Below are 21,896 nucleotides of genomic sequence, written 5' to 3' on the forward strand. Positions count from 1 at the left end.
AAAAATCACCTTCCCTGGAAAGTGGATGAGACAATGCTTAGGATCAAGACAAGCAAGGTGCTCCTTTGCCTTAAATACAACACCCTTCCACTATATATAGATACTGCCTCTTGACTGTAGGGCTATGAATTATTTAAATTTTAATATAAATCTTCTCTTCCTCCACCTGCAAGTGAAAAAAAGAAGTCTGGTTGTTTGGAAGTCCCATGCAGACAGCTGCTTGGCATGTACTTTCTGGCCTGATGGCTTGCAGTTGAGTCCACCCAACCCAGACCTACCGCTGCCAAGTTGAACTCTACATGGATGGACCAAACCTGAAGTTCCTCAGATTCCCTGCACGCTCCTTGTCTGTCCAGACACATCCAAGTCCTTTCTGCATTTGTTGCACGCGTGCACGTCCCTGCCTGGGAAACCTCACCTCGGGTAGGAGAACAGGAGCTCACTTTTGCTGCTTGCTGCCCACGCAGCTCGGGAGCCTGGGGATCACCCCAGTGAAGGTGAGGCAGAACATCTGGCCCCCACGTGCATTGGGGAGGAAAGATTTCTCCTTGTACATCAGGGACCTCCTGTAAAACTCGCTGTTCTCTCTCAGCTGGAGGCTCCTGGCTGTCCAGACATTCTCAGTTATATGCACTCAAATCCCCAGCTGCTGCTGATCTGGCTTGAAGTGACCCTCCTGGCTCTCCTCCCAAGTAGGGGCCCACTCTCCCCAGCCAAGGGAAAGACAGGAGGATCTTGATATGAAGGGCCCAACCAGCAGTGGTTTATCTGGATGGGAAGGGAGGGAGGGAGAAAAATCTTTCCGAAGGGACAGCACTCCTGGGAGCCCACGAAGGGTGAAGGAAGAAAAGACATGAGGGAGGACACTGGTTTCTGCAGGGAACATTCCCAATAAGAAAAGGGAAATATTTATTTTCTGCTTGCAGGAAGATAAAACCATTTAGTCAAAAGCCAGATTTCTTTCAGAAAACCCTCAAATGGTTGTTTCAACCCTCCAAGCTGGGCTGGGTAGCCCTGTAGCTCCTATTTTTTAGCTAGAAAAGGGGAAATGAAAAACATCCACCCAAGGGTCGAGCAGGGAAAAGCCAGAAGTCAGACCTGCCCTCCCTGTTAACTTGCTGCCTTCCCCTGGGCTCCGTTAATTTTTCGGCTTTAGGTGCCCCAAGAGCCCCCATAGCATAGGGGGGCTCTGGCAGCACTTTGAAGTGCCTTTCGACATGGATCTGAAGATGTCAGTGGAGGTCAAGGTTTCCAAACAGGACAAGACAACGCATGTGCACATGGGAGTGGAAAAGCAAAGCAGCTTGCCCAGGGCTGGGGAACACACCAGCTTCCTGGCACACACACAGGCAGGGTTTGCCGAATCACATTTAATGTGAGAAGAGACTCCGCTTTGTACAGACCCTGCTTGTACAAAGCTCAGCCTAGTCCTTGCCTGGACCCTCTCCTCAGGAGAATTACTCTGGCCCATTCTCCCTTCCTCCACCCCTTCCCTGGTTCCTCACTTCGATTTAATCAGAAATCAAGAGGGGAGGGGATGCGCCACAGACCTGAGATTAGCCAGATGTTACTCATTGCTCTCCCCAACCTGCTGAGCTGGATTTGTGGCCTGAGCTTGACAGGCAGTTTGGCCCAAATCCCACGTCACCCTTGAGGCCGAGGCCAAGCCCTGGCTCCTCTGGCTGCTAACACACCTGGCTGTGCAGCTGCTCTGCAGAGCCACAGCTGGATTTCAGCAGCCTGGGAGCTGCCCCTGACACACCTCCCTCGCCTTCGCAAGGTGACACCAAAAAAAAAAAAAAAAGGCCCACAGAGAAACCATCTGTGAGGAAATCCACCAGCACCATCCCTCCTCGGGTCTGTGGGCTCAGCCTCAGCACAGCTCCCCCCCTTGCTCTGCAATTTAACCCCCCACTGAGGAGGGGTGTCTGGGTCGCTTCCCTGGAAAGGGCAGCAACAGTACCCAACCCCTCACCATTGAGCAAGGGAGCCTAAGGTTATTTTCAGACTTAAGCACAGCCTTCTTCCCTCCCCTGCCTCCCCTCTGCTGCTCTTGCAGAGGACAATTTCTACCAGAAACAGCAATTTCCCGCTCAGTTCAAAGGCCGGGGCCCCTGCCTCTGCAGTCTGCTTTACCTAGAGCTTTAATAATACAGCATTTAAGGCAAGTACTCCACAAAAATGTATTTCTACACACACACACACATATACATGCCTATATATAATTTTAAGCACTGATGTAACTGGGATTCTACTGAATTCCTTTCTGCTGTTAAGTATGGCCTCATCTTGAGCCTGTCTTCAGACATGAGTTTTCAGCGAGTTAAAAAGAAAAGAAATACCAGGCTCACACTCCTGTGTCAAACTTCTGTCTGCCTTAGTTTTACATGAAAGAGATTTCTTAAGTTTCTCCTGAAAATATGCATCCATACAGCAATACCTTGAAAGGGAAGGAAAAGCAGTCGTCACAAGTGCTCTGGAAGCCTCTCACAAAGATCACTTCCCAGCAGCACAAGCTGCAGTAAGAAGTGAAGTTTTCCAGCCAGGTAACACGGAGGCAGGAGTACACGCTCTCTTCAGCGGGGAGTGAAAGGCTACCACAGCATCTTTAGTCAGGTAGCTGGAAGAATGAGGAGAAAAGCAGCAAGGGAATGAGATCATTAGGATGATGTTTGGTCCTGTTGTCTTGCATAAAGTGAACCGAGAACAGACTGAGAGCTGTGGGTTTAAATTAAAAACCAAACTTGTGGCGTTGTCCAAGAGAATTGATACAAAATCTGCACAATTTGCATAAAAAAGCTCACAAAAGGTTACTACTGAGGGGTTCTATAGGGTTGCTTTAGGATCCGACCCTTCTCTTCCCCAGCCCTTGGGGTACACCACCAACCACCTCAGCTCTGAACGGTGCCTGTTTCTTCCTCAGTCCTTGTTCCTGCCTTATGCTTGTCTCCTTCCCTGAGGATTAGCAGAAAGCTCTCCCCCACCCGTCTCCCCAGACCTACTCTTAGGTTGTCTCCGTTTGAAACAAAAGAGGATCCTGTCTATCTTTGCTCTGCTATGAAGGGCTGTGCTTCACCCGTGCACTGCATTTCTTCAAGCCCAGAATCCCTTTTCAGAAACCCACCGGGCCAGAGACTGGCCTGACCACATCTAGACCCTGCCTGGCCAGCACCGCTCTGAGCGCACCGAACACATCCTGAACAAAGCTGGTCCCTACGGAGACAGCGATGGTCCCAGAGGAAAGAGGGTTCACTCTTCCATTGGTAGGTGGACACAGTTACACACAAATAATCCTGTTTGCCTGGGAGCATCTTCCCTGGGAAGTATTTCGCACTCTTCAGTGACAAGGAAGCCCGGTAGCCAGCTGGCAGACAACCACATCTAGAGAAAGTTGCAGATATCTTTATTTCCCTTTCCTATGCTCACACCAACATATTTTTTTTTCTGCTTACCAAGAAAGGCAGACAATTCATTTTAACTCATTTTAAAAAATGAAGCTTGTGTACTCACAGGGACTGCATACAAAAAGGGATGAATACACAGATGCAAACAAAACACTGAATTACCATTATGGAAATTAATTTTAAGAGTCACAAAGCATATTATTCCTGGAAATTGCTTTTATTTAGCAATTATGTTAACACCGCAAGAAGGCAGTTGGCATTGAAAACAAACAGTTCAATTTAAAAAAATCAGGGAAGTGAATTAACTGAAATTTCAGGGCACTCACACCTGAATACACTCCACTACCTTGAATACTTAAGAATCCTCAATCAAAGGCTTAGGCTTTTGTTTGCTGAGGAGTAGAAGAAAGAGGATAAAAGAGTAAGAGAAGCTGTTTATTTCTGAAGTTATTTATATGGTTTTGCAAATCGAAGTTAAACCCTGACAACCAACCAGCAGGGGAAAAAAACTGAAGGAGTCAGTGACAATACTGAGATAATATTTTAATTTTTTTTTTTCCGAAGGTTGTTTTTCTTTTTCCTGTAAAATGGCTTGTACTTCCACAGGTACAACAGCAAAGAAATTTCAGTCCATTTCACATGGTGTATAAAAGACCAATTTTACAAATATACCCAGAAGTTTTAGCAGCTGCTAACACTGTTTAAAGGTAAACATCACTTCTCCATCGTAAAGGGCTCGCTGTGTGAACGAGACTTTCCCTACGGTTGTGCCACAAGGAGCCTTCCAGGGGCTCTCCATCATGTTTTTGATCCGAAAGGAAAGTGAGACCCTTCCCTAATCACCATGACACCTACAGAAGGTACTTCCAGGTGACTCAAAGACTGGTTTTCCCCATCAGGGAAGTATAAATATGCCCCGTTAAAAGGAAATCTTGACAGCCACCAGTTTCATTTCTAGTTTGACTGTCCAAGCAACTCATATTTCTGTTCCGCTGCTAGTAAATAAAAACTCTGATCAACACAGAAAGTAAAGCTCTATCTTTACTACCTGTGGAGGCTGACTCTGTTCTTTCAAGACTGAAGTGTCTGCTGCAGTCAATGGGGCACAGTCTGCACAGGGCCTGCAGAACTACTGCAACTTCATCCTAGAAACTACCCTCTCTCCACCCCCCACCCCCCAAAAAACCAGTCTTACTTTCTAAGTTTTTCCTTTTAATTCACAACACCAAGTGTGAAGACTTGTGAAGAGTGCTTATAAAAATCCAAATAATGAGAAAATCTGTAAGAGACATTTGCAACTCCAATTTATATTTTCCTTGAAGAGATAAGCAAGCCTGAAGGTATCTTTTTAATTCTCTTCTTTGTTTGTTTTCTTTCCAAGCTGTATTTACTTGTTTACCTGTAACTACATGGATAAATAGAAAACGAGAGGAGCCAAGAACTCACAAGAGGCTGAAAACTGAGCAGACAAGGAGGAGGAGGAATCCTTGGCCAGAATACTGCAGAATAGCTGTGCTGTCCACAGTCTGCCTAACAGACTTCTGGTTCCTACCTGTTCCCATCAACCTACCTGCCGATTCCACTTCTCATCCAATGCAGCATGTTAACAAGTCTCGGGGAAAAGAAGACTTAACCATCCGTGACAGAGCGTTCCTTTACAAAGAACAGACAAGCACGGCTTATTTCAGAAGCAGATTTGCAGCTCAACTTTAAGCGAGAGCAGGAGTCAAGCCAGGTCAGTTTTCCTACCACACTAAAGCCACATTTAAATGCCTCGATCCATTCTCATGATGGCCAGATCGCTTCCAACAGCTCTCTGACCCCAGACAAGCGTCAAGACTATGAGCTGGCTGAACAGAAACATGACAGGCTTGGTGAAGCTTCCTACCACTTTCAGAAGAATGACAAAATGGCGATCAAAGCAATCAGCTGCTGCAACAGCACTAAAGGGAGAGTTACCAGTTGAAACCAACAGTTTCTTTTGGGTGTGTGGAGTTAAAAACTAAGTTCTATTCAAAGACTATTGCAGTTTCTCACTATCATATGCTCAGCACCCCTGCTCCTCACTCAGGCTCTGAAGCAGAACACTCAGTTCCAGGCACTGCCATTAGAACACCAAAGAATGTTTTGTTGGGAAGATCACAGCCTTTCCATGTCATCCCAGTACTTCCTAACAGACTGAGGAGAACCCTTTTTAGAGCCTGAACCAGGTCTGAAAGCGGGAATGGCTACAATCACATTTCTGATCAGTTCCTGGTATGCCTTTGCTTCAAGGTGGGTCTGTCCCTACTGGAATCATCCTGACAATGGCTTTTGTCTCTTCTGAGCCCCATTCCACCCTTACAAAGGAAAAAAAAAAGTTCCTCCTTTAATTACTCTGCAAGTACAGTACTATTACTGTACCCTGAGGCACAAAGTGACCACACTTGAAAAAAATTCATGACTAAAATGCAGTATCATGATAACTCTTTTGTACGAGTTGGACCACGATTCAAAATAAGAACAACGCTTACCACTCAGTCGTCTATTCAGACTTCAGCACTCTATCAAAAAGCTGCCAGGAAAAAGGAAAGTGTTACAGCTCCAGCATGCATGGATGTGACAGAAGTTGTTTTTTTGGTTTTTTTTTTTTTTAAAGATCAGACTAGAAAAATACTTTTAGTTGTAAGTTATGCAGTCAAAGATGGTTTTGAAGCATCCAAATAGAATCAACAGTAACAGGTGAAAAAAAATCCTTGCAGAATACATTGCCAGCATTTGAAATGGTGTGTAAGAAATACTGTAACACTGAAATCATGAAATAAACTTTCAAAACAAAGTTTAAAGGTGGTTCTCAAGTTCACTCACTCCGAACAGAACCAGTCATATTTATCCAGAAACTACCTTCTCCTATCGAGTTGTCAGACCAGTGAAGGTGTTTACTGATATGAGGGAAGGAGAAAAGGGCTAAGCAGCCAAATGCTCTGTCATTTCATTAGAGCAGCATATGTGGCAGTAGTGTTTGAGAAAAACAAGGCTACAAACTGTCCTGCCTTCCCAGTAAATTGAGCTCTGTGGGACCCTAGATTTGAATACTGGTTAGTGCCAAAGTACCTGGATTCATGCAAAGGAACTGAGGAAGTTTGTTTCCCGGGTAAGAGGAGAGTTCTCCTTCCTGCAGTGCTTCTTGTGTTATACAGAATTGCTGAGAGAGAAGGAAACAAAAGTCTCGCTTAAAACACAGTCTTTTCAAACGGACACTTCCCTCGGATACAAACCATTAGCCAGTCTTCCACTTCATGCAAGCCAAGAGCACCACAACCAGATGGTGTGCTAGTGTCTCCGGTGAGGATTCTTCTAACGCTGTACATGCCCTTTGCACAGGGTATAGCTATAGGAAGCCCCGAAGCAGCAATTAAACTGCAACAGCAAAGGAAGAAAGTAAAGAAGCTCGATAATGGAGATGCCTGGGAACCTTCACGTTTACAGTCCATTTATGCTCAGAGGGAGACTACACATGCAAGTCCTGCTCAGCTCAGCAATACAGCTGCCACCCCAGACCTGTCAAGCTGTCGTACACGAAGCCCGAGACCTCTGGCCACCAGCCTTAGCACACGGCCTGTGGCCTTAATTCAACAAGGAACTTTTCCTGAAAGCGTGTTTTCATAGCATCTCTTGTGAGAAACAAAGTATTTCACAGAGTCCAATAAGAAGGAGGTGGAGGTGAGACTGCCTCTCACAGATGAGGTATATGCTAAATAGAAATAATGCTGCAGTATGCATATGGGACCTGAGGAACTTGTACTGAATATAAACAAGGAAGAGGCACCTTCACGTTTATGACAGAAACCATGACAAGGAATTGAAGGCCAAAGGCATTTCTTCCCAATCTGGTTGGGCTGCCACTCTTGATGAAGATTAGCCACAAGCTTGTCTTGTGGGAGTAAGGACTCGGAATACGGAATCACAAGAGGATCTCATTGAAAAGGCACTAGGAAGAAGCATATAGTTTTAGGTTAACAAGATTCATCCTATTTCCAATTACCGAGAGGGACAAAAACTGTACAGTTTGGGATTTTTAGAGAAAATGCTGCAGAAAAAGAGGGGTTTTTTTAAACAGCAAAAGCGTAAAAAGAAAAGTAAAGCTATTTTCAAATTATTAAAATGCTGAACATTTATACAGCAAAATTATATTAAAACCAGCAGCAGACAAAGTACGTCCCCATCACCGTTGGCAAGGGACATGTAAAATGTTTATAAGGTTAACTATAAAACAATTTTACAACCAAAATATGAACAGGCCAATTCAAGTATATATATACAGAATATATTAAAATCATATAAATTATATATTTATACAAAGGGCACAAATATAGCAAAAAGCTATAGTTGATTAAACAGAACTGAGCTTGAATGATCAACTTCATCTAGAGATGTTATAGTTTTCTCCCAAATTCTTTTTTTTTTTAAACCTGGATAGATTGATACCTCAGATACCAAGAGTACAGAAAGCAAAAGAAAAAAACCCACAAATCAAAAAGTTATTCTGTATGAAATGAAACTAACAGTGGGCGGGGTACATCTCATCTGAAATTCTGATTTAATTATTTCCATAGTAAACATTTATCAGCTCTCTTAAAAAGTCAGGAATTTCAAGTGATCCACTTCAGATGTACCACCCTGGTGCATATATTTGATTACATTTGAATGTTGTTTGATTTGCAAACATTTGAAAAAAATGGATACAAACACATCTCAATCTGCAAAAAAAGGTGACAGATGGCAGCAAGTTGAAAACTGAACAAAAATACTCAGCTGAACTAGAAACGATGCTCTCCTTACAGCATTTTGGCTAGTAAGCGAGCTTAAAAAAAAATAACTTATTTTTAATTGCTTTTTTATTTCAAAACATAACAGCATATAACCACAATCCATTGAAGCACTTGAGAATCTAAGCAGTCCCATCCATGGGCTTATATTTAAACATGAACTAAGTGCTTTCCTGAATTCGGGTCTATGTAAATAAGTTCTGTGTAAGTTGTACCTCAACCTTCTGTCTGGGTGTGGCACTACCCCTTCCTTAATGCAGTTTTCAGAGGCTCGCTACATCTCAATAAATCCAATGGTCCTGGGCATGCAAGGAGCAGTTAGGGTAAGCTAAGTTAAGCAGAAATAAAAAGGCTGGACTACACATGTACAGAACATTGGTTTAAAAACAGAACTAAGTATGTAAAAAAGTAAAGCAGTTTCACCAGATGCAGGTTAAATGGGTAAAAAGAAAAAGAAAAAAACCCAGCCATATACCATACGTAATGAACAGTGGATATCTATTACACTGAAAGGAAATCAATGCAAACAGGATTTCCTCAGTTTCAAGTAATCCTTGATGCCTTTTTGGCCAGCTGTGTTATAACATAATAGATATTTTAATAGCTTTTATACTCTACAATTTAGGCGGCTAATTTTTCTCTTAGATATCCAATTATCTCTAGTGAACATTCACCTATGGTTGTCCACACATTCTGTATTAGCTCCTTGAGAAACTATTCAAGTTAAATTATATTGCAAATTAAAGACAGTTACATTCTGTATGTTCCTTCTAGATTTGAAAAATAGGTTTTAAAGGCTTGTCAAAGTTTAGAAGAAAAAACCTTTCCATTAAAAAATCTTAGTTTAAAAAAATCATTAAGACACCTTCTTCTGATCCAGGGTACTAATAAAAAGATTACAAATATACTACAATTTGACCAAGAAGACTTCATGAATATGCTGCTTTTGAGCATGCAACACCACTGATATCTGTCATGTTCCAGGTATCAATGTATCCCAATTCCACCACAGTCCCTCACAATTGCCTTGTCAGTTCCCCATCCCCACCCTACCACCCTATTAATAACATTATAAAAAAAGGTAAAATCTAGAGTTAGTGGCAAAATCTTCACAGTAAATTGTTAAAGAAAATGTTATTGTGGTCATTGCGAAGTGATAAATCAGTCAATTGGACCCTGAAAAATTAGCTTGACGCAGTTGTGTTCCCCAGACAGCTGTGTTGCACAAAACGGGCAGGCAGCATGAAATGCATGAGTACCGTGAGGCAGCGGGATTTGAGACCAGTATTTTGCAGACTTCTCAGAGCACACGTGTCCGCAAGGGGTGAAAGCATGAGTCGGAGGACCAGCATCCACGTAAAAGCCTGCTTCACAACCAAGCCAAAGAGGCACATAGGGGCCAATGGTTCTGCACATAGGACATTCCCGCTCGTTGGCTTCTGTGTCACTGCGATGTCCCCAGTTGTGATAGCCATGAACGTGACCGCAGCTGAGGTACGCCCAAGGCTGCTTCTCTTCTACCACATCTTTACGGTTGATGCTGGGAAATGCTAAAGTGTTTAACCCAACGGGACACTGCGGTCTGGCAGCGTTTATCTCCTGTCGCAGAGCTTCGATGTGTTTCTGAGTTGGAGTGTGAAACAGTCCATCTGCCGTTCTCCACAGAAGGGTGGCTCCACACAGGTCGATGAGGGAGCCATCTTGGAGGACGTTGGTCTCATTTTCTACCTAGTAGTAGAACACAAGCAGAAGTAGTTAAGCCCTAGAGCTTTTACAGACAACTGATTTAGTTCTGTAAACGTGTCATCCTTCTCACCAAACCCCTCCCTAGCACGCTACCTGATTTTGTCTTATTGTTTCCTTGTGGCCCCCCCCGTTTGTCTGAATCCATCTCTTGTCTCTTATCCTATACTTAAGATTATAATGAGCACTGCTCTCTTATTCTGTGCTTGTACAGGAGGTTCTAAATTTGCAACTGTCACATGCTATGGCAATACTAATTATTATACAGAGTCTTCCTGCCTGCAGTTCTTTAGGAAGGTATTACATTAGTGATCACTAACTTCTTCACAAATACCCCCGACCTCTGAGCATGCTACTTTTTCTCTCTAATACTGATTCTCTGTACGCCTTTGTCGTGTTTAAGTTAAGTCATGATAGACTGAAGACGAAGCTTGCCATTCTAAGGGCTGTATTAGCAGATTGCTCTCCTGGAATTCTTTGCCCATGTAGACTGGCAGAGGCTGCTCATGCAGCAAAACATCCTTTTTGGACTAAAAACTGCTACCTAGGACAGACCAGCTGTCCTGCCACTCAGATACCATTTTTTTTGCTTGTGGCAACTATAAAGCATTTTGCAGAAGCACGAGCTCCCACAGCGTACCTCATCAACAACAGGGAAACTCTTCCATAGAAACATTAGGGATAAGTGACAAATGCAATACTAGCTACTGGCATAGATTATCATTACAGCAGAGTGAACTACCAGTTGAACTTCTCAAGTGACAAGTTCTGCAACTGAAACCACACAAGCTCGACTTCTGAACAAATAACAACCCCAACTAATTAGGCCCTTTATTTAATGAGGTATTCCATGCAAATACAGCCCCAATGTACATTGCCTAAAGGCTTCTCTCATCTGACTAAAAGCAGGCACTTAAAACATTTTCAAGGGATTGTGCCAAACACACGTTGTACTTTGCTGAAGTATTCTTTATGTCACAAACATATAAGCAACTTGTGCTATTGCTACCAATTCAGTAATGAAGAATATATATTAAAAAGGTTCTTTATGAAATTAAAAGAGGAAAACAGACCTACTGTATGGCTTTATGCATAGACAGTTTGTAGAAAATACCACTAAGGCAAAACAAATACCCAAATACAAATGTATTAAGTAGGTCACATGAAATCATCATGCCTGTCTGAGAAAACTATGAATGACAACCAATTTGGCATTTACATTTTAATCCAGTTTAAATTCACAGATTAACTGTGGATCATCCTTGCACAAAACACCTCAACAGTACAATACAGACTACAGATAAGAGGTCACGTGTGTAAAGTGCTTCCAGCAGAAAAATTCAGCAGTACAAGTAGAGATGAGAGAAGCCTTGGTTTGATGCACTTTTCAGATAATTCCTTCACAAACAGCAAAGCAAAAAGCTTTCTCGTATGCAGTGTGTTCAATTTATTATACAGTGTGCATTTGGTTTTATGAACCCAATCAACGAACACTGATCACATCAATACCAGTGTGCCATGTAATTTTATTTAAATGAGAATTCAAGTCATTTTGGATGCAGGGAAGGGAATTTATTTGTTTTAGTATGCCTTTCTTTAGAAGCACTAAAAAGGTGTTTTGCTAACCACGTACAAAGGGCGCAATTGCAACATCATCTGTCCCAGGCCCCGAGGCGATGTTTGCCTGCCACCATTAAAGTGACAAAGCAATTTATGTACTGCAGGTTGCCTACTAAAAGCAGAACCAAATAGTCAAACTCCATTTTCCTAACTCCTTTAAGCAGTCGGTTTTCTGCAAAGCCAATGGCAAAGTTGGAAAGTCATTTCAGTGCGAGTATGTGGGATACTTTTAACACCATCAAGCTAATGGGACCTCAAGGTAGCAGTAAGAAAGCATGAAGAAGAGAAGGATATTCCCCCCGCCATGCACACTTTCGGTCGTTAAAATCCAGCAGCTGGATGATAAAGTTACAAAAGAAAAGGGGCATCTTCAGCTGCTGTGAAGATGCCCCTTGAACATCCTCTCACTTCCCGAACCCTAACAAAGGGCAGAATGGGCTTTTCCAGGTCTGCAGGCAGGACAGCATTCCAACCCACCCAGAGATAAAGAGGACTTCTGCGGAAGCTCATCTGCCTGACTGGAAATACGGTTGTCCCTGTATTTTGCTCGACTACTTCTATATGGTGGATTTTTTTTTTTTTTTTCCTTCTTTTGAGGGTCAGGGGGAAAAGGGATGAGTGATGGTTCTCCTTTGTAGGCTCCACAGATTTTGGGAAGGGGAAAGAATGAGAGTGCTGTGGGAATTCCCTCCCATCTTCCATGGAGAAGCAGACACATGCTTTCATGGGAACCTGTCTCCTGGTTATGTATGCCACAGGTCTCTGTGGCAGCTGAAATCTCTCACTTTTGGTAAAGGCAAAGTCAATTCCACTTCACAGGATAAACCAGGAATATACTTAGCAGGGCTTCTCTTATCTTCCTAGTGGCAGGTAAATCAAACAGAAGCTGCATTATCCAAACTTGTTTTGCATGCAAGTGGACTCTTCCTGTTACCATAGTACCACAAAAGACAGATCCCCATGCAGTAACTTCCAGATGGCCCCAGGTCCCAGGAGAACATTCCAGAGATGGAGAGTCAAGAGCAAAGTTTATTTAGCTTTTACACTCTATTTCAGTTGGAAAAGTGACATTAGTGGAAAATTTAAGAAATCGTGTTCTCTATAAGCAGAAACAGAATAGCTGTACAGAATCTACTGTAACACACCTACTTTGATGATTTCAGTGCCCGCTACCCAGGGACAACGCTATTATTCTACAGTCACCCTATGACAGCCTCCATGCAATGCTGGGAAAACAAGTATTCCTTGTTTTGTTTTAATTACCAGTTACTTTCAACTTACCAGTTTCCCCCTCTGTTGAGCAGACCTGGTTTCCCGGAGAGTGTACACATCACCACAGACTGAGATTTCCCGCCAAACTCCAGGTTTAGACTCCTCCGTGAACCCTCCTTTTGGATGCATGACCAGCACCCCGTTCGTTGTCAAACCATCCATGTGGCCATCAGGATTTTTCCACTTTGCTGCTTTTTCCTGCATGTGACAAACCACCCCAGGAAAGAAAAAGTTTGTCTAAAAGTTTATGGACTAAAGTTTTACACACTAAAGTTTTACTAGCATTGTCTAAAATACAACATTTCCTCACCGGCCAGCATTGCTTAGACACAGATTTACAAAAAAATGCATTTTTAAGAATACCTTGTGCCAGTGTGGTAACATCTTTTGCTTATGCATCTTCAATTACTATTCTATCTTAAATATTACTATTTTTAACTCAGCTGAGTGTCTCTGACTGCAGGTCAGTTAAAGGCCTCAAAGGTCAGTAACCATAATGGAATACCATGGCAACGGGCACATCCTTTTCTATAATGCAGCTGATGGGCTCCTTGGTCTTCAGCACTCAGAACTGCAACAGCACCTTATTCACAATAACTATCAAGAACGTATCAAACAAACCTAAAGAAAATCTGCTAACAGTTACTAAAGTAGAGCTTCACTGTTAAAGACAATTATGACCCTGAGTCCATACTGGTAATAAATCAGGCACATAAAACTGCAGTTTGTACTGAACACTGCAGCTGGTACACTCTAGTAATAAAAGTCTAATGACTGTATAAGTTATCAACTAGTACAAGGAAATTTGGGGGCTTGAAAATAACAGAGAATAAAAAACAGAGTTTGCTCATACATAACAATTACTAGTAGTACTTACACCAAGAAATATATTTTTAGATGAGTCAAATCCAGCTGCAAAAATCCTTGCTGTGTATGGTGGGCTCCTGTCACAAACAATCCTACATGCAAAACGGGATATGGTGCTTTGCGTAATCTGGGTTTCATCATTATTTTGACTTCCAGAAATTGTATCTGTTACTACAAAGTCTATGGGGCTTTCCGTTGACCTCCCAACCTGCAAAAAAAATTAAGATATTGATATAATTAGAAAGAGCCATAGAACTATCAAGCATTAAGGACACAGTTTTGCCATGTTAATGTTGATGACATCACTAAACTACTGTCTACCGAATTTGTGGATGGCAAGATCCAACCAGAGACTAATCTATATTTTCACATTTGTCCTAGGCAGAAATACATCACTGACATGGCATGACAAATTTTCACTTACTACAACTGACATACATGCTTGCCCAACACAGCCGCAATTCATTGTTTGCTAGAGTATTGTCAACAATATGAAAGTATTAACACCTTGCTATTTCATAATCCAATAACAGCAAATTACCACTATATTCTGTCAATTAAGAAAATGCTAAATTAATCTGTCATGAAAATAAAGGAACTTTTTTAGACCCAGAACTCATTTTGATATGTCATAACAAAAAGCTACCCACCTTCATGTTTTCAGAATTTGTAGCTCCAGAATAGAAGAGTAATAGTACTGCAGGTAAAACCCACCATGTGATTACATTTATTCCTAATCATGCGCATGCATGACTACAGAAATTAAAAAACTTGCTTCAGCAGAAATAAAACACAGCTGATCAGTAGACAAGAATATTTTTCTATCTTGCCATCTATAAATTTTAACTCTAAAACTGGAAACATCTAGGCATCTGGAACAGAAAACTTCATTATAAAATGGACAGAGGGATCTGACTGACAACCAAACATACAGTGAGACTTTATCAATAGTTATACATGTAAATTAGTGTTGCACCAACTTCAAGCGTAATTGGGAAGGTGGAGTTGAAGAACAAGGAGTGGAACAGAATATTAATTTTACAGACACCTTGTGATCAAACAGAAGAAAATTAAGACTATTCTTCACATGAAATCACTTTCAGTATCAGGCATCTACATTTATATAAAATAACCTCCTCACTAAACATGATCTCATTGTCCCCCAAGAAGTTATGTTCTGCTTAGCTTCTTGCTGTTCAAAGCCAGCTACAGAAAGACATGTATGGTTCCATCATTAACAAACATCTCTGCCAACTAAATTTGCTGTAAAGAAACATTATTCAAGAGTCAAGGAAAGTGGTAATATTAATACTTAACCCTTGTCACAACTGAACTGATAGCAACAGTACCGGGATCTCTCCCGTACTTCTCTTCTGCTTTGAGTTCTACTTTGCAGTGTTAAACTTGAACGCGTCAAAATTCATGTCTTAAGTGACACGTGCAGTCACTTTCTCCATATCACAGGTCTCGAGTATAAAATGTGATGAGCTTGCTGCAGATAAAGTGCTAAGGAAATACTGAAAAAGGCCTAATCAAACCCATGTGTTTCAATTTTTCCACAGAAAGTAAAGTGACTACTAGAATACCCAAGAAACAGAGCTTAGAAACTGTTTAATATGGGACACTTCTGATTTATATAACTTGACAAGTTGAAGCTAAAACTTATAAAGCTATATTCTTCTGCCTTTTACAGAATTATTTCTAACAGACTTCTATTTCCCATCCAATGCAATTCCTCCTAAGAGTCAGGACCAGCAGCAGGAAGCTTATTCATAACTTCTGACTATTCTCTATCTGTATGTGAAGTCTCCTAAAAGATAATCAATAACATGAAATAAATTTGTTCATAACAAGTTTCTGCCTGTTGCAGTCTCCCAAACAGATCTCTATCTCAAAGCTTCTAGATGCAATTAGAGAAAAACCTACCTTATTTGCCCTTAAAGGATGACAAAACACCCAAGTGTTTGTTTCCTCACATCATACTAATCAGTGAACGTGAAATCCAAATATGCTTGGATATAAGCATTAAAATCTATACACAAAGCTTTTGTGATTTTTAAAAGCCCTGAAACTACATGTAACATTTTAAGCAACAATGTAATTATATATCTTATTTGTGTCACAAGTATGTTTATACAACATCAAATATTTTACATATTTGGTTTCCTTTGTTTTTTTTCTGTTGAAAAGCCTTCTAGAGGATCAGTCTCATTCATGGTGCTACATTTCAACACCGGAAATTATTTTAAGTAGTCTTCAAAACATGGCAGTTTGCTCATGCTCCGTATATCAAATCAAAATTTGAGGTTTGAGATCACCTGAAAAAGTCCCTTGGGAACAAATGAAGAACTTGATGCTACCAACATTTACCCACCAAAAATTTTAACTCATCTGATGTTGTGGTCAGACTACAGTCACTACAGACCTAGTTCCATTATTCAAAGTTACTCTTTACAGACTTTATTACTCATTTTTCTTCCATTTTCCTCTATAGCATAGAAGACTTTCTTCTTTCTAGTAATTTTAAGCTATATTTTGGGACTCCTCTTGTTAATTGTGTCATATTATATATTATTTCATTAAGTTATTTCCAATAACAAACTATAAATCTTCCAACTGATGCATAAGACAGCATCTGTTGTCTACACTACAGGTTATTGTTAAAAGCTGTGTAAAAGCCAGGCAGTCAATCAATTTTCTAGTGTCTACTGTCAATCAAAGAAATGCTATTAAAAATGCCCACTCCCGCGACAAGGCAAAACCAGACAACCTGCCAGCAGATAATTTAACAGTTGCAGATTCCTGGACTTAACAGAATTTCACTCTGATAATAGGGAGAATTGGACCATGCATCTTCTGGAGGGCTGTTCTTTAGGAAAAAACAAATCGATGCTTCATATTGAATTACCTGCTTCTTGTATAAACTTGCAGTTATTTAGGGTACAGGTTGCTACACATTTTGGTTCCTTGCAGTGGTACAAACAGGTTTAATCAACCCATTCTCATCCAATCAAACCATGAAGGAACAGGTTCTACTCCAACTGACACATCATCAACAGAATGGTTACTAAACACTCAAGAAAATCTTCCATTTTTAGCAGCATATAGCTACTGCAGCATACAGACTTTGGGAGATGCCAGATGGAACAGGTTAAGTTTGTTATTACATGAAGAAATCTGAGCTGTATGTCACTAAGACAAAGTAGCATTTGTACACAAATTTCACCACAGAATTATATTAAGAAAAAAAGGAAGAAAACACACACCCAACAGCAGAACAACAAGTACAGTGTGGGTGGGGAAAAAAAAAAAAGAAAAAAGCCTATTCCCAAAACCAAGTGCAGGACAAGAGAACAGAATCATATGAAATGTCCAGGACAACCTTCCAAAGCACTTGAACACCTCCCAGTTTCAAAGCCTCAAAGCCCTGCTGCAGGAGGTTGTGAAGCCGTCTTGTTAAAGTGATCCAGTGATCCAGCAGATGTTTGTCAAGTGACTGAGCGGGATACAAGTCAGCAGGGAAGACAAGAGCACCCATTTCTGCATTGTTTCCAGCTTTCAAAAAGCAAGAACTTTCCTGGTTAATGCTTTAATATATTCAAAAACTCTTAAAAGACTACACTAATTTGTAAATAACTTCATGTTACCTTCAGAAAAAAGCTAGAAGAACAAGGGGTAGGACAACTACTATACAAAACTTCATCATGCATCCACTGAATGTGCATTTAACCGCCATGGTTAAGAAATGATGTGTAACTGTGGGGTGGTAGAGTACATGCATGGTGATTTAAACCACTTAGCTGCTAAGCTATACGCAAGAAAATACCATCATTTTCATTTTGTTATGGAAAATGTCAAGAAAATTGGTATTTAGCCTGAACACTGCTCTTCAATGCCTTCTGAATTTCCTTACTGCCCCTTGTATAGTTTCCCCATATTTTCCATATGTGCCTCACTTCCCATAAGGGTCTACTTGTGCTGCTTCTTGGTTATAAGCTTGGAAAGCATAAAATAAGCTATTCCAGGTTTGCAATCTTCAACATTTTCCTGTTTCTAGAAAAACTGAAGAACACAAGTTACCAACACTTTTCACATTTTTCTTCAAAGAAAAGGACTGACAACAGACTCAAAGTGGAAAAAGGTGACAGCTTTTCTGTGAATTGTGAATCCCCCTTATTTTCACAGGCAATCAGCTCTAACCCAATGGATTCAGTCCTCACAAGTTAGAAGCGGTACCGTGACCAAGAAAACAAAGAGCTCTGCCATCCCTTTTCCTTATTTCGGGTCCCACTGACTACTGTGTTACTAACAACAGCCATTCTAAAGCTTCTTGCATTCCTTACTATGGTTACCTTAGAGAAGTCACGCAGTGCTACTATCCCATTTCACAGAGGGAAAGATTGAGATTAAAAAGAAATAACACATGTTATCAGCAGCCAAGGAAGGCCCTCAAGCCTCAAGCCAATCCTGTGGTCCAGGCATTATCTTCCCCTTTTCAGCTTCTGCATCCTTGCCAGTGTTCTACAAAAGCCAGAAAAACACATTTGGAAAGAAAGCAGTAAACTCCAAGGATTGTCTATCCAAGTGATGCTTGATCAACAGTAAGACTTTACTCTCTGGATCAACAGACAAGTGATTTGCCTTATGTACCACAGGGCTGCACAAAACAGTCCTCAAGTCACTTTTCTCTCACTGCCCACAATCAGATTACCAAGAATAATCAAAATCTAATGGCTTATCTAAGTAATGGAAACCTCTTCAGCTGCTGTCTGGCATCACTTGAGCAACAAAATATTGCCACAGTCCACCAGACTGTTCCTTTTCCCATTCTCACAGCTATCTGTCCCTCTGGGCCAACACGTGGAGTGCAATCCTCAGAAGACAGCCACAGAGAGTGGAAACATGAACCAAGACACAGTGCTTGAGGTGAAGTTGAGATCAAGTCACAGCATGACAGTCCACACATCAAGACAGAAGAAACAGACTGCACTGAAAAGAGGAATTTTAACAATACGAAGCCTTAACCCTGACACATTAGCCATTTGAGGGGGCACCAGAAGGGCTAAGACAATACCAACACAAGATTCAGCTCAAAAAGTTTTATTGTTATTAAGAGGGGGTAGTTTGACCTATTACAAGCCAAACCAGTCATGTAACTACAAATGTATGGCAGATAATTGCCTGAACCACAAGCAGGTTCTCACAGGTGAATTAGTACATGGGTCAAAAGCAGGCCTTTTGTGACATTTCATCAGGCACCTGAGAGCTGCCAGAAAGAAAAAGCATGACCTGTGCTTGTGAAATGGCAGTAAGGGACATGCACTCCAGTGCCAGCTGTGGAAGTGCAGTAGTAGGGCTCCAGGCCAGGCAGCGCCATCCAAGCTGTCTCCAGGTACTACCCTGTGCAAATTCCTCCTCTACTGGGCATCGATGGATCTCAGAGGGGAACAGGGGAAGATATGCTGTTAGCTGGGCTACGCTATGCTTCACCGGCCCATTCCTCACTGAGCCAAACCCTGTCTTTAGATCCAGAGCATCCTCAATTATCTCCCTTAACCTACTGCCTTAGACAAGGGTCACTTGAACCTGCGGAGCACTGCTTTGCCTATGCTGCATCTCCTCGCTTCAGGCTGCTAGGTTTTATCAGAGTGACAGCTAAGCACCCAGCCTACCTAATTCTTCATTAGTACCACCCCCAAGTAAAAGCTGTAACCACCACTAGGATATTATGCCATCAAGAAAAGAGCTGGCTATACAATATGACAAAAAAGCAGCTGTTCTGGAACTCTTGTTTATTTATTTTTTAGTGTACACAAGAATGGGAAAATTCCAGCTTTCATAAATGGCTTTTCAAAATTTACATACAGGAAAAAGTTTTACTGGAGCTACTCAAGGCACAAAAGCATCTTGCAGAGATAAACAAGTATCACACAGTAACCCAGAAGGATGGGTTACATTTTTCTTTTACTAGTCAGCATAGAAAAACCTATTTCAGTTCACTGTGGCTGCATGATCCTTCATGCAGCAGCAAATGAACAAGACTGTTTTTTAATCAATCCCTATTTGGACCTAATCGTTCTAAAGTCACACTGGGAAAATTTTATATACAGCAAAACACGGAAGCCACATGAAGCAAAGACATCTTGACAGAGTTATTTCCTTTTCTGTCAACATCACTCAGCTGCTGACCCTTCTACATATGAAAGACTGAATGAGGAGGGATAACAATTTATGATAAGATGCTCTAATTACAGAGGTCCCTGACAAGGCAGACCTGATTAGTCTAGATTAGAAAAGGTTGTGCATGTTTGTTTTTTTCCAAGCTTGAAGTCTCCGTTTGTACAAAATTTCTGCTCTCATTATATACAAAAATAAGCATTGCCCAAGAAAATAACTTAGGTTACCAGAATGTTAGGTGATGCAGGAAAACATCAGGGAAGAGTGAAAACATGTTGGATAGATGGCAGCTTAGAGAAACTCAGCACAGTCCCCTACGCTACTTGATACATTCACACACCCTTCAGGAACAGTTTTCTTTATTACTCTATCCCTAGTTTGTCTCCTTTAGTGCACAGCTCCCACACTGCTCTCCCTACCTTTGCTTTTACCTTCCTCTTTCCCCATTCCCATCCTATCCACTTCCTTTTAACTCTAGCTACTTGATTAACTGGAGGGTGGGGGGTGTATTCTTGTGCTTATTCATGAATCCAAACATTTTGTTCTAGCACTATTTGTACAGTTGCTACACTGTCCTTGCAGAAAAAAAAAAAAAAAGAGTACAGCAAGAGCAGTGAGGATATTAACAGATGCTGGTGCTGGTTTGAGAAGAGCAGACAACACCATATTAATGCCACTGGGTTCAACCATGGTAATTCCACCGATCGCAGAATATCCAGAAGAATATAATGCAAAACTGTGGTTCCATATGTTGCTTTTAAAAAACAATGCATGTATTGCATAGAGCCTTACCTGAAACATGTCTGTATCTTTATCATGAGTATACTCCACTACAACGGTCTGGTTTCTGGATAATGTGTAAGAGATACTGTGCTGACCTTTACAGCTGATCGCCTGTTGAATAAAAAAATATGTCTATTATACACAGCTTCCACAAAAGTATTATAATGAAATTCATTTCACTATATAAACACCTTTACTATGAACAGGAAAAGCAGTGTATTGTAACATTTTATTACAAGGCTGGGTAAACACATACAATAGGATTTTTTTTTTCCCAGTTTGTTTTTAATGAAAAACCCCAAGCTGCACTTGCTCATTTCTAGTTCAGAAGTACCTAATACCTACCATTTTCATAGTTTAGACTACAAACACACGGTTTTGTCTCTGAAATGATATGAAGTTCCTAACCCTCACAGGAACTTGTACCCCAGCAAAGACTTGGGGTTTAAGGTTCTTTGGTTTATTTGTTTGTTTTTAAAGCAAGTGAGCAATACAATTGATTTCCTGTTAAGAGTGCCAGGATTTCAGGGATATCATTAGAGTTAGGTAGACTTCTAGTTATATCAGAAAGACCCCACCAATTTTATATAAACTGTGATGAAGACAAGCACTTTCAACCTGTTTTTTCTAATTAAAGGGTACTTCTTACTACCTGTCAAGGGAAGCTGATCTCTATAGATATAGCATCAAAGACTAAATAGTATTTCAGTATTTAAAACAAGACTAGAGGAGGACAACTCCTGTTACTCTGCTGTATCTTATTCAGATTGAATTCCTTACTTGTTTAGACTTCCCAGGTTTACAACTCTAGGTCGCCCTTTTATTAGTCCGGCAACTACTTCAGAAAACAGAACATCACCCCAACACAGGAGCAGTCCCAACTCGGAAAGAAACAGTGAGAAAGTTTTCCTTGATGAATAAACACACGAGCATAGTTGCTACGGCAGAGAGACATGGGGAGGGGCAGGGTCCAGTGATCCTTTCAGGACCTCTGAGACTCAGCATACAAAACTCTTTGTGGCACTGATGATCGCTTCTCAAGCTTAAGGAATCACCCTTACTTCAAATGATTAAGTGGTGTCAAAGCTTAATTGCACCAGCTGTACAATGTAAATGCACTAGTAAAACCTTCAGGACAGAGGAAAACAAGCTGACAAACTAAACCTATTGGCTAACAGGGGAATATATGTAAATATAAGGTCCATATAACTGCACACAATTA

At 41.1% G+C, this 21,896-nt stretch overlaps 1 protein-coding gene across 6 annotated transcripts in view; it reads right to left on the minus strand.

Annotated features, from left to right (window-relative positions):
* Nucleotides 1-21,896, minus strand: part of PELI2 (pellino E3 ubiquitin protein ligase family member 2) — an 86,958-nt gene that overhangs the window by 2,259 nt on the left and 62,803 nt on the right. The window contains exons 3-7 of one of the 6 annotated variants that reach the window (XR_012629000.1): nucleotides 20,684-20,785; nucleotides 13,725-13,922; nucleotides 12,857-13,045; nucleotides 9,472-9,940; nucleotides 2,441-2,620 (exon numbers count right to left, since the gene is read on the minus strand). Coding sequence is in view for 5 of the 6 variants with exons in the window: in XM_074869120.1 (XP_074725221.1) it covers nucleotides 6,371-6,588; nucleotides 9,472-9,940; nucleotides 12,857-13,045; nucleotides 13,725-13,922; nucleotides 20,684-20,785 (1,176 nt within the window). In the remaining variant the exon portion in view is untranslated. Of the gene's footprint in view, nucleotides 1-2,430; nucleotides 2,621-3,384; nucleotides 7,375-7,557; nucleotides 9,941-12,856; nucleotides 13,046-13,724; nucleotides 13,923-14,364; nucleotides 15,550-20,683; nucleotides 20,786-21,896 lie in introns of those variants that run through there. The other 5 variants (XM_074869123.1, XM_074869120.1, XM_074869124.1 and 2 more) reach the window with 5 other exon arrangements.

Source organism: Strix uralensis, chromosome 4 (assembly GCF_047716275.1).
Source record: "Strix uralensis isolate ZFMK-TIS-50842 chromosome 4, bStrUra1, whole genome shotgun sequence".
NCBI classification, from domain to species: Eukaryota; Metazoa; Chordata; class Aves; order Strigiformes; family Strigidae; genus Strix; species Strix uralensis.